The 11,719-nt window shown below is 49.4% G+C and overlaps 1 protein-coding gene across 1 annotated transcript; it reads left to right on the forward strand.

Moving 5' to 3' along the window:
- The first annotated feature begins 458 nt into the window (after nt 1-458).
- On the forward strand, nt 459-8,750 carry ITGB7 (integrin, beta 7). The gene is made up of 14 exons (XM_006870124.1): nt 459-623; nt 1,937-2,138; nt 2,240-2,410; nt 3,102-3,343; nt 3,687-3,845; nt 4,147-4,242; nt 4,389-4,478; nt 5,995-6,132; nt 6,357-6,550; nt 6,907-7,130; nt 7,382-7,601; nt 7,725-7,930; nt 8,214-8,374; nt 8,670-8,750. Exons 1-14 carry the CDS (start codon nt 459-461, stop codon nt 8,748-8,750), a joined length of 2,349 nt encoding a protein of 782 aa, XP_006870186.1.
- Nucleotides 8,751-11,719: the final 2,969 nt, after the last annotated feature.

Here is an 11,719-nt window from a genome sequence, read left to right on the forward strand (position 1 = left end):
TGTGGGTGTTCTTGTGCATATGCCCTCTCTTCTTATCAGCTGGATGCTTCACTCTCCACTCTAGTCTTCTGTGGCTATGTCACTGACTCTGGGTCGAGAGTCCCCAGGTCTTGCCACACTGCTGGCCAACCAGGTCTCCACCAGGGTTCACAGGAGTTTATTGAACGGTGTAGGGCTTAGCTCGCAGCTTGATGTCTCCTGGGCGAGCAACTTGCTTGTTCTTGTAGTAATCAGTTGGTCTGCCTATATTATTTTGTATTGTTCCTGTCGGTCTTTCTTTCAAGAAGTATTTTCTGTTCTTCTAGCCGCTTCAGGCTGGTCTGCGAGTCCTTTCAAGTAGAAATTTCCCATGAGGTAAAGTTTTGAGAGTGACAACCACAGTCTAAGTTTAGAGGGCTGAGAGCTTGTGGGTCTACCCTGAAGAGTTATATGTTCCCCTTTATATCCTATGACAGGCCATGGTGGCTTTGTCAATGGTTTTGGGGTTCCTGCTGGCCCTGAGCAGAGGTGAGGCCACAGAACAGAGGAATCCTGACCTGCATAAGACGGGGTCCTGCCAGCCAGCCCCCTCCTGCAAGGAGTGCATCCTCTCACATCCCACCTGTGCGTGGTGCAAGCAACTGGTAAGATGTGTCCGTTTATGTCTATGTTTGTAGCCTGGATGTATGTGGAAGCAAGGCTCCCATGCATGATGGTGTGAGCATGTGTGTCATTTTCTGGGTGCACTCCACAGCCCTGTATGGGATTGAGCTTGTGCACATAGGACTTCTGTGTGTGTGTGTTGGGGGCATGCAAGGCTCCTGAGCATGTAAGCTTATTTCTGGGACTGTGTATTTGTGGACACTTGGAAAGGGTGTAGGGCCCTGAAGGTGGAGGAAGTAAGTACTTGTGGGAATTCATGTTTGTGTATAGTAATTGGCGGAACCTGTTGTGCATGTACATGTGGTTGGATTTTAAAATCTGTGCTTGGGGAATTATGTCCTTGGGTGGGGGTGGAGGTGGAGGTGGGGGAAGCCTGTGGGCTTGAGGGGAAAGTTTTGAGTCCCCCCCCTTCCCCCTCCAACGATCCCAAATGGGGAGTGAGTAGCTGAGAAGGGTATTGCAGAGGAAGTATCTCTTTCCCTGGCTACCTGGCTGACTAAGTGGCAAGACATAATGGCTGTCCAAGCTGGAGCTGGGGGACAGAACAGTCCCTATCACAGGAACATGGGTAGTTAGGTTAGTGCAGGCACCAAGATAAGAGATGGCACACACTCAAGGAGGCACAGTTACAGAGCTGAGAGGGCCCAGGAAAAAGGCACACAGAAGGATGGAAGGATGGAGGCTGAGAGGTGGAGGTACCAGGCTGGGGGAGGGGAGTCATGCCTTTTGGAGCAATCTGCCTCCTCCAATCCCCAAACCAGAGGTTGGCACCCAGGCTGAGAAGATGATCTAACCATTTCCGCTCTAACCATTTCCTTCCCCTGTGGCTTCCCAGTCTGTCCCAGGGGTGCCAGACACATGGTGTGTGTGTGTGTGTGTGTGTGTGAAGGGGTCTCCCTTTTTGTCCCCTCTTCCTCTTCCCAGGCAACTGAAGTATCTTAATCCAACCCCTTTCACCCTGAAAATGTAGACGAGATTGGACTACAGGCTAAACTTTTCCTTTTTTGAGTGGTAGTGAGGTCTCTGATATCTCAACCGGAAGTCTGTGGCCCTAGGGGGAGGGCAAAGGTGGGTGGCTGGTAAAAGGGGAGTCAAGATAAGGCTAGGAGAGTGGTAGTTCTATAGAAATGGAGTTCTTACAGGGGGAAAGAACAGGGGATCAAGGATATCTAAGGGCTCAGGGAGTTGACTGAGAAAGGAAGGATCAGAAGTGGCCCCGGAACTCAGGGGTGGTTTGTGTGTATGTGTGGTGTGTGTATATGGGGAGCAGTCCTGATGTGTCTCCACTACTTAGAACTTCACCGCCTCTGGGGAGGCGGAGGCAAGGCGCTGCGCTGGGCGAAAAGAGCTGCTGGACCGGGGCTGTCCTTTAGAAGAGTTGGAGGAGCCCCGCAGTCGGCAGGAGGTGCTGGAGGACCACCCGTTCAGCCAGGGCATTCATGGGGAAGGGACCATCCAGCTGGCGCCACAGCGGGTCCGGGTCACACTACGACCGGGTGAGTTAGGGCTGCAGGTATGGCAGAGGTGTAAACTGGGTTCTAAAAGCTCCTCGCTCTGGACGTACTCATGGACTCCTCCCTTCCTTACCTACCTTCAGGAGAACCACAGCGACTCCAGGTTCGCTTCCGCCGGGCAGAGGGATACCCTGTGGATCTGTACTATCTCATGGACCTGAGCTACTCCATGAAGGACGACTTGGAGATTGTGCGCCAGCTGGGGCACGACCTGCTGCTCAGGCTGCAGAAGGTCACCCATTCCGTGCGCATTGGTGAGCTAGGAGCTGTCCCCACCCTGCCAGCCCTTATCATTGAACTAACTTAAACTGAAGCCTTCCCCTCTGACAACTAGACACACAAGGGCCCCAACCTGCCCTCACGCAGCGTCTCTCAGGCTTGGCTAGGCCACAGGTTCTGGCATCTCTCCCCAAGACATCCATCCCATCGCTGAGGTCAGAGGTGAAGGAGATTTACTCTGAGACTGTATGACCCCTAATTTTATCTGTCATAACTGAGATTCAAAGTCTGGAGAGGCTGCGTTCAGACAGTTACCCAGGTCAGACAGTTACTGTTGGCCTACCAACTTGAATGTACCCTGATGCCACTTTCTCAGCGGTGTCTCTGGTACAAGGCCTTAGATGCCATCGCCCCAGACTCCACATTCTGCCTTCACCTCTCCTCTATTCAAAATCTCCTTTTGCTTTGTGCTGCTCCTACATCCTACACTCTCACCTTTTCCTCCCTTATCCTTCAGGAAGTTCCCCTGCCCTGTCCTACACCCTGGGTGGTGGTCTTACCTCTTTGCTCTGCCGTCCTGGAGCCCCTTTTCCATCATCTCCTTTATGACCACTCCCTCACCTTCCCATTGGCTCTTCTCTTCTTCTGAGTCTTCAGTAGTGACCCCTTCCACCTGGCTGCTGCCCAGTGACTTCTGGCAGTTTTCATGTCCCCACCCCTACCCAGGCTTTGGCTCCTTCGTGGATAAAACAGTACTGCCCTTCGTGAGCACAGTGCCTTCCAAGTTGCGCCATCCCTGTCCCACCAGACTTGAGCCCTGCCAACCGCCCTTCAGCTTTCACCATGTGCTGTCCCTGACGAATGAGGCAAAGGTCTTCGAGCGGGAGGTGGGGCTCCAGAATGTGTCCGGCAACCTGGACCTGCCTGAGGGTGGCTTTGACGCCATTTTGCAGGCTGCAGTCTGCCAGGTGAGGAGGTGGAATGGGATCTGAGCCTGGAGAACCATTTGAGTCCAGGACTACCACCTATGTTGTGTAATTCATAAATGAGGAGGTGTCATTCATATCTTAGTCATCATAGGTTTACATATTTACGTTCATGATTTCTTGATAGATTAGAATAAAGTATCTTCAGGACAAAGCATGTTTTTCCAATTCACTGGAAGGCTGGGGAGAGCATGGAGAAGCAGGGAGCTGGAGACAGGCATGACTCAGAACAAGGCTGGCCAAATAAATCTTTGGCACTTAGAGATGACAGGGATGGCTTGAAGGTTGTGCCCAAGTACACAGACTACCCTCCATCCCACCCCAGGAGCAGATTGGCTGGAAAAACGTGTCCCGGCTGCTGGTGTTCACCTCAGATGACACATTCCACACAGCTGGGGATGGGAAATTGGGTGGCATTTTCAGACCCAACGATGGACGCTGCCACTTGGATAGCAATGGTCTTTATAGTCGTAGCCCAGAGTTTGTGAGTTCCGTTTTCACCCCACTCCTCATCCCATCCACACCTCCTCTCCTCCCAGAACCCCCCTCCTCCCTGGTGACCACCTTGCTGTGTTTCCAAGGAGTTCCTCCTCTCCATGTCTCCCCATCTGCTCACACTGGAAGCCTGTGTCATCCCTCCCCCACCCCAACTCCCTGTTCCTGCCCAAATCTCCAGAGCTCTTCTTACTAATAGAACCTTGGTTCATGGATGCCCTGGGCTGAGAACACCTTGTTTGTTTGTGAGACTTCTGGTGCTCATACTGTCCCCAATTCTCTCTTTCCAGGACTACCCCTCTGTGGGTCAGGTAGCTCAAGCCCTCTCTGCAGCAAATATCCAGCCCATCTTTGCTGTCACCAGTGCCACCCTGCCTGTCTACCAGGTTAGAGCTGTCTGAGTGCCTGAACCCCCAACCTTCCTCAGTTTCTTCAAAGACCCATTCTTTCCCCATATGCCCTCCTCCCAGACCCGAGGCCTATCTCTGTAGAGCTGTGACCCATCCTTTTCCCTCTATTCCTCTTAATCCAGGAGCTGAGTAAATTGATTCCTAAATCCACAGTCGGGGAGCTGAGTGAGAACTCCAGCAATGTGCTGCAGCTCATCGTGGACGCTTATAATGTGAGGGTCCGAGGTGTGAGGAGAGTGGTGAGGGTGGGCACTGGGGCTCCAGATGGGACAGGTATATGCCAGAACTAAGAGGGGAATGATCATTTTTTATTTAACCCTCCACAGCTCCCACCTACTATTTGCATGTGACTGTCATTAATAGCTCACTCATTCAGTCTTACATTTATAAGCCTTAAATGTCTATTATGTACAAAGCATGGAGCCATACTCTGGATAAGGAAGGAAATGTTCATTGAACCTTTATTTCATGCCAAGCACTGTCCTAAGTGCATGTCCTGTGTTATCTCATTTAATTCAACCTAAACTTCTGCTTGGTAACTATAGTCATCCCCGTTTTAGAGACAGAAAAATAGACCCAAGGAGGCTAAGTAATTTGCCCCATTTCAAGGCCACACAGTTCACAAATGAAAGGGGTGGCATTTGCTTTCAGGATCAGTCCATACACAGACTGTGGGACCTGGAGCCTACTTTCAATAAGCCATAGACTTTTACAGATGAAAGGAAACATGAAAGTTCAGGTTTCTTGAAGACTAAGTTTCTTGATAACAGAGACCAGACCAGTTGTGGCTGAATTGATTCCAACTCACAGAGCGTCCATGTGTGTCAGAGTAGAACTGTGTGCCATAGGATTTTTATGGCTGTGATCTTTCAGAAGTAGGTTGGTGATGGTGGTTATGTGCCATGGAGTCAGTTCCAAGTCTTAGTGACCCTGTACAGGGTTTCCAAGGCTGTAAATCTTTATGGGAGCAGAAAGCCTCATCTTTCTCCTGTGGAACAGCTGGTAGTTTCGAACTGACCTGTGGTTCGCAGCCCAATTTGTAACCACTATGCTAACTACCAGAGCTCCTTATTTCCAGGGCACCTCTAGGTAGACTGAAACCTCCAACCTTGTTTTTGGTTAGTAGCAGAATGCTTTTTGTGCCACCCAGGAACTTGATGGCAGGGACGATGTCCTAAATCCATGGCAAAAAAATTTGAGAAGTATCAAATTTCCAAGGACCAACCTTGTCTATACACCAGTTTTATGTCCTGACTTGGAGCTTGACTATCGTGATTAGTATACATTAGTGTCTAGTCACCCTTGACCTTTATTAGGCTCTTGCTTGCAGCTACACTGAAGTACTGGGTTCAGGCTTTCCAGGATCCCCATGTACTCTGCTCAGTCTGCACAGCTACTTCCTCTGGAAACGACTCCTCCCTGGGCAGAGTGGAAGAAACTCCTAAGCAGTTGAAGGGCAAGGTTCTGGCAGAATTTGGAGTTGCCAGAAAGAACATAAGGATTCCTGGGTGGAGCAATTGGTTCAACGTTCAATTAATTTGTGACAGCTTGAACCCACTCAGAGTTGGTTCAGAAGAAAAGCCCGTTTCTGAAAGGGCTACAGCCATGAAAACCCTGCTAAGCACAGTTTTACTCTTCTGCACATGGGCTCGCCTTGTCAGAATCAACCACTTTTTAAAATTTTTTGGAGGTTTACTTTGTGTTTACTCATTCCTTGTCTTTCCACAGAACCTGTCATCCACTGTGACCCTTAAACACGTTTCACCTCTTCCTGGGGTCCACATCTCTTACGAATCCCATTGTTCTGGGAAGGAGGGTGACGCTGGGAACCAGGGCCAGTGCAATGATGTCCAAATCAACCAGATGGTGAGAGTTGTGGGTGATTTTGTAGACTGAGTAGGAGTGGGGAACTGAAGCAGGCGGGAAAAGATGGGGTTAGTCCTCCATGGGAGGCAGCTCTTTGGAGCATGTCTCTGGCAGACAGGTGTTAACAGGATCCTAACCCTTAGTAAAGGTTCTGGATGATCAGTGGAGCTGGTGTGTGTGTGTGTATGTAATTTTAGTCTGACTCATGTCCACACTGTCCTCAGGTGAATTTCTCGATTACTCTCCGAACCACCAGCTGCTTTGAAGAGCCCCAATTTCTGAAGTTTCGGGCTCTTGGCTTCTCAGAGGAGCTGACTGTGGAGCTGTCTACACTGTGTGATTGTAATTGTAGTGACAACCAGCCTCAGGCTCCCTACTGCAGTGATGGCCAGGGGCAACTGCAGTGTGGGGTGTGCAGGTGACTCCCAGCAAACGAACCACATTCTCCCAGATGTGCCCATACTCTCCTCTAGAGCAGAATTCCCCTAACTCTTTGCTCTTTTACCCCTTGGTGCTCCCATTCTCCAGCATCCCTTCAGTCAAGTGTTGATTTCCTTTCTTGTGGGAACTTGGCTTTAGAGGCGGCAGTCTGTGCCCACGAAGGTCTGCAGACTCAGAAATCCCATGGAGCAGTTCTACTCCATCCTCTAGGGCCACTGTCAGTCAGAATAGACTTAATGGCAGTGTGTTTGGCAGCGGGGAGGGAAGACAGATTAAGAGATGGTTGAATTCCGTGACTTAACTTTCTCCCACCATTTTTATTCTCCCCCCCAGTTGTGTCCCTGGGCGTCTTGGTCGGCTCTGTGAGTGTTCTGAGGCTGAGATGTCCACCTCAAATCTGGAAGCTGGGTGCCAGGCCCCTAATGGGACAGGCCCTCTGTGCAGTGGGAGGGGACGGTGCCAGTGTGGACGCTGTAGCTGCAGTGGACATAATTCTGGACACCTATGCGAGTGTGATGATGCCAGCTGTGAGCGGCACAAGGGCCGTCTCTGTGGAGGTACTTAGAAACTTTGTGAGGAGGAACGGGTCAGAGACTGCTTCTCCAAGAGTCTTTCCCAGGGATATTTTGGCTCAAAGAGCTTTATAGTACTCTGAGCAAGTTCAAAGTTTCTGGATATATTTAGCACAGAGGAATTGGGTGCACAGGCCTACATGAGGACTAGGTCAATTTGAGAGAGTTATAGTGGCATGTGATGCTTAATTGTGTGTGGGGAATATGGTGGTCACTCTGTTCATGGTTCTGCCCAGACTCTGGCCGCTGCCAATGTGGAGTGTGTATATGCAATGCCAATTACACGGGCAAAGCCTGTGAGTGCAGCACAGCTGTGGACAACTGCATCAGTCCTAAAGGAGGTATCTGCAGTGGGAATGGACAATGCATATGTAACCACTGCCAGTGCAACAGCAGCTACTATGGTGCTCTATGTGACCAGTGCTCAAGCTGCAACACATCCTGTGAGACGCATAGGTGAGGTCGCAGGTCTTGCATCTTTGGGAATGTTAAGCACTCCTGCTTTTCTTTATGCATGTGGAGGCAAGGACCAATGGGGACAGCAGCCCAGCTGATAACTTCTTGGTGTCTGTTGGGCAGGGGCTGTGCAGAGTGCTGGGCCTTTATGACTGACACCCTGGCCAAAAACTGCAGCCTGGCTTGTAAACATGTCAATGTGACTCTGGCTTTGGCTCCTATCCTGGACGATGGCTGGTGCAAAGAGAGAACCCAGGACAACCAATTATTCTTCTTCATGGTGGAGAAGGCCGATGGCAGGGTTATGCTGAGAGTGAGACTCCAAGAAAGTAAGTGAGGGGTGGAGATGCTGTGGGCATGCCAAATGGAGCCCTGCATGTTTGCTAGGCAGAGACTGCGAACTCTGAAGGAGAGAGAATGGAAACCAAGTTAGGAGTTGAAGCAATACTGAGTCACAAAGCAAACGGCCTGGGCCCTGAGTCTAACTTTGGATTCTGTTAAGTTCCCTTTACTTTTTAATGCCAGGCTGAGCTGGGGAGGCTAGATGAGGCCAGGTACAGCATGCCCTATGCCCCAGCACTCAAACTTTTGTGTCCCGTTTCTCGCTAATAGAGGAAAAAGACCATACCCAGGCCATTGTGCTAGGATGTGTAGGGGGCATCGTGGCAGTGGGACTAGGGCTGGTCCTGGCTTACCGGATCTCAGTAGAAATTTATGACCGCCGGGAATACAGTCGCTTTGAGAAGGAACAGCAACAACTTAATTGGAAGGAGGTGAGGAGACTCTACCTCCTATCCCTCTGGGCTGGATTCACTTGCTTTCCTTGGTTGGATCTCTTTCTTGCTTTCTGCTGCCATACCCCATTCCCAGGCCTTACTCCCCGCTATCTAGGCCATGTTCACCTGGGTCTGTCCTTCCTCTGCACGTTTACCTTTACTTCTCTGATTCACCCGTTAGCTTTGTCAGTAGTAACTAGGGTCCTGCTCAAGTTCTAGACTGGCCTTTTAGGACTAAATGGGATGAGGAATCCTGGGACTTTTCCTTATAATGTCCAACCTCTTTTCCTAGGACAACAATCCTCTCTACAAAAGCGCCATCACAACTACCATCAACCCCCACTTTCAAGAAAAAGAAAGTCCTCCTTCCTGAATGGGAGAGGGACATTCCCTGGAGCTCTTCTTTGGGAGGACAATGGCAATTGTGTGTGATGGTGGGTCTGCCAGGCAGCAGCCTTGGGGGGTTATCCATTGCCAAAGGGCAGTTTTACCTTATTTTCAGTGATACTCCAGGACTGCCTTTTGCTGCTGAGCCCTGCTTTCCTACCTCACAAGGAGTAGAGGTTCCCCTGACCCAACTGTACAATAAAGATTCTTATCTCAGACCTCAGCTGTCATCTTGCTTTACCCTACCTCTCAGCCACTTCCTGAAAACCCTATACCAGGTCACTATAGGCAGAACTGACTCGAGAGCACTTAACCACCACCACCAAAGCCAAAACAGGCTGGTTAGCCTGGGCCTCAGGAAGGCCCCATTTATTTCTTCTTTAGCCACCAGGGCATGGTAGTGATGTGCAGTGGAGTCGGTTCAGCCACCAGAGCATGGAGGCGCTCAATTCACTTCCCAGGTAACTCTGATGCAGGATGACCACAAGCCACACATGGAGAAACACTGCATTTGCTCGCCTCTTGCTTCATTTGGTCTGGCTGTACACGTTTTTTCTCTTGTTCAGCATGGATGTTCTTTACTTCTAGTTTTTGCTCCTCTGTGGAGTAGGAAACAGCTTTAAAACTGGTCTATAGGGTGCTCAAAGTTGTGTGGTGGCCATACTTGCAGAGATGAAATTCGAAAACCACTCTGGTCCCGGTGAAAAAGCTTCCCCAAAGACTATTTTTTCAAAAAAAAAAGAAGATAATATGTAGAAAATCCCCATTTTCTTTTTATTTAAATATCCTAAATATATCACGAAGGAACATACACTGCACTTTAATGGTAAAAAGATACAAGTTTATAACATCTTATAAAAACTACCTTTAAAAGTGTTCTTGTTCATTTGATATTCCCATCCCCCAATAGCAAAATAAGTATATTAAAAAAAAAAAAAAAAGAGAGAGAGAAAGGTAGAGGGAATTGCTGAAGATAGAAGCCCCCGGGCCACAGCAGAGGCGAAGAGCATTTGGGTGTGAGGGTTAAAAGTTGTGGTGAGACTCCATTTCTCATTTAACCCTCTCATTTCAAGCCATGGGGTCCGATCAGTAGCAAAGTGGTAAGAAGCTGTTGGAGGGTGGACAGAAAAGACTTGGGGTACTGGGAAGGGCAGGGCTGGCAGGGCCTAGGGCAACAGCCCACCTGGAAACTGGGAATACTGTTTTCCAGGTCCCCAAATTCCACAACCTGGTCTCCTGAGAGCCTGCCCTATGTTCCCTCCCCCTCACTCCAAACACACCTGAGGCATCTTTCCAGTGCTGGGCCCCACCCCTGCAGGAGGGGTGGGGCATTAGACCTAGGAGCCTTTGCAGAGGTCTTTAAGTCTGTGGTTTCCCTGGGGTAATGGTAGGGCTCCTGGGCCCTGTGGGCCTTAAATCACTCCTTTTACCCATTTGTCTGTTCACCTGACACATCCATTGCCCTACAACATCAGCACCTGGACAAGTGAACTAACTACTTGCTTCTGAGTTCCCTTCCCACCTCAGTTCTTGGCAGGGGTGGTTCTGGTATGGCCCTTAGCACATATGGACCAGCAATTCCTTCCCTCACCCACTTAAGCAGGAAGCCAAGACCTGTATGAAGGGTCACGCACACACTGATCTAGAATACACTCACAAACTTTGGGTCATAGATCACTCCTGTGATTTCACACTCACTCACTCATACACATATCGCTCTTGTGATTTTGTACACACATACATACATACCTCCCCACAACCCAGATTAACTACAAGAGGCCCCCCTATTTTCAAAAGCACTTTGGGGAGGATAATTTTTTTGTAAATGTATCCTGCTTCCCAGGGGTGAAACAGAAAAATCGCAGCCCCATCAGGGCCCTGTAAAGGAAGGGGGCTGGCTCACATGTAGTAAGATGCCACTGCTTGCAGGCACCACAGGACAAATTCAAGGACTGAGGTCTAGGTTCTAGACTACATCACCCGGAGTGTCAGCATAAAGCTAGAATGAATACAAGGCAGCAAACCCACTCCCCAATGTCACCCCCCATGGGTCTCAGATGCTGCCAGGGAAAATCTGAAAGGCCCCTACCTCTCTTCTTTTTTCCTGAAATGCTTACACCTCAGAGGGATGACTGGAGAAGGGTCAGGAGTTTGCTGCTGCTGCTGCTGCCTATGCCCTACATTTCCTGGAAAACGAAACCACACTTCTTGAGGCTGACATCTCAGACTTCTACTCGCAACTTGTGTTCAATCTCCATGATTACTTCTAAGACAGTTCCTTTGCCCTTATAGGTCAGGGCAGTCCACAGTGGGGGTCAGCCAGGCCCCAGCACCTTCCATAAGAATCCTTTCCTTAACAGGAAGAAAGAGGGTTTTTAGTACACTTTAGAAAACCCATGTTCTCAGGCCTTTAGCCACCCAGTCTACTGAATCAATCTGCTAAAATCCTCTAAAACCAAGCTCCTGCTGGGACCTCAAGCACTCTTCAGGTTTGAGAGGGAGGAGGCTGGTTTATGTTTGTGGTCCCCAAAGTTGAGGGCCTGAGAAGGGCTGGCTCAATAATATGCCATCTTGTCCAAGCATACAATCACGTGCCACACACACATACACTGATCATTTTTTTTTGGATTAGATAAAAGTGGTAGTGTGGGTGAAAAGGAGCAAAGAATATTGTTTTAAGAATAAAACCTACATTATATTAGGCTTCTTCAGTTTTTTCTCCGCAGGCTACATCCACCCTAATCAAATTTTGTTGGGTAGGAATGGCCACCAAAAAGGAAGCCAAGATCTTGTTCTTTGGGACAAAAGATCAGATTCCTATCTCCTCTACCTGGATACGGTGCTAGAACTTGGGCTGGTAGAGCAGTTCCTACTACTCAACAGTTATGTGTTGTTGTTTTTGTTAAGTGCCATCCAGTCAGTTTTGACCCAGAGCGACCCTGTGTAGGGTTTCCA

This window comes from Chrysochloris asiatica, unplaced genomic scaffold (genome assembly GCF_000296735.1).
Source record: "Chrysochloris asiatica unplaced genomic scaffold, ChrAsi1.0 scaffold00138, whole genome shotgun sequence".
NCBI classification, from domain to species: domain Eukaryota; kingdom Metazoa; phylum Chordata; class Mammalia; order Afrosoricida; family Chrysochloridae; genus Chrysochloris; species Chrysochloris asiatica.

Excerpts from the sequence above, each read along its gene's own strand:
- ITGB7 (XM_006870124.1), top strand. The coding sequence starts at position 459 with ATGGTGGCTTTGTCAATGGTTTTGGGGTTCCTGCTGGCCCTGAGCAGA. Across the intron at positions 6,133-6,356 it reads ATGTCCAAATCAACCAGATG|GTGAATTTCTCGATTACTCT; the intron begins GTGAGAGTTGTG and ends CACTGTCCTCAG. Across the intron at positions 6,551-6,906 it reads CTGCAGTGTGGGGTGTGCAG|TTGTGTCCCTGGGCGTCTTG; the intron begins GTGACTCCCAGC and ends TCTCCCCCCCAG.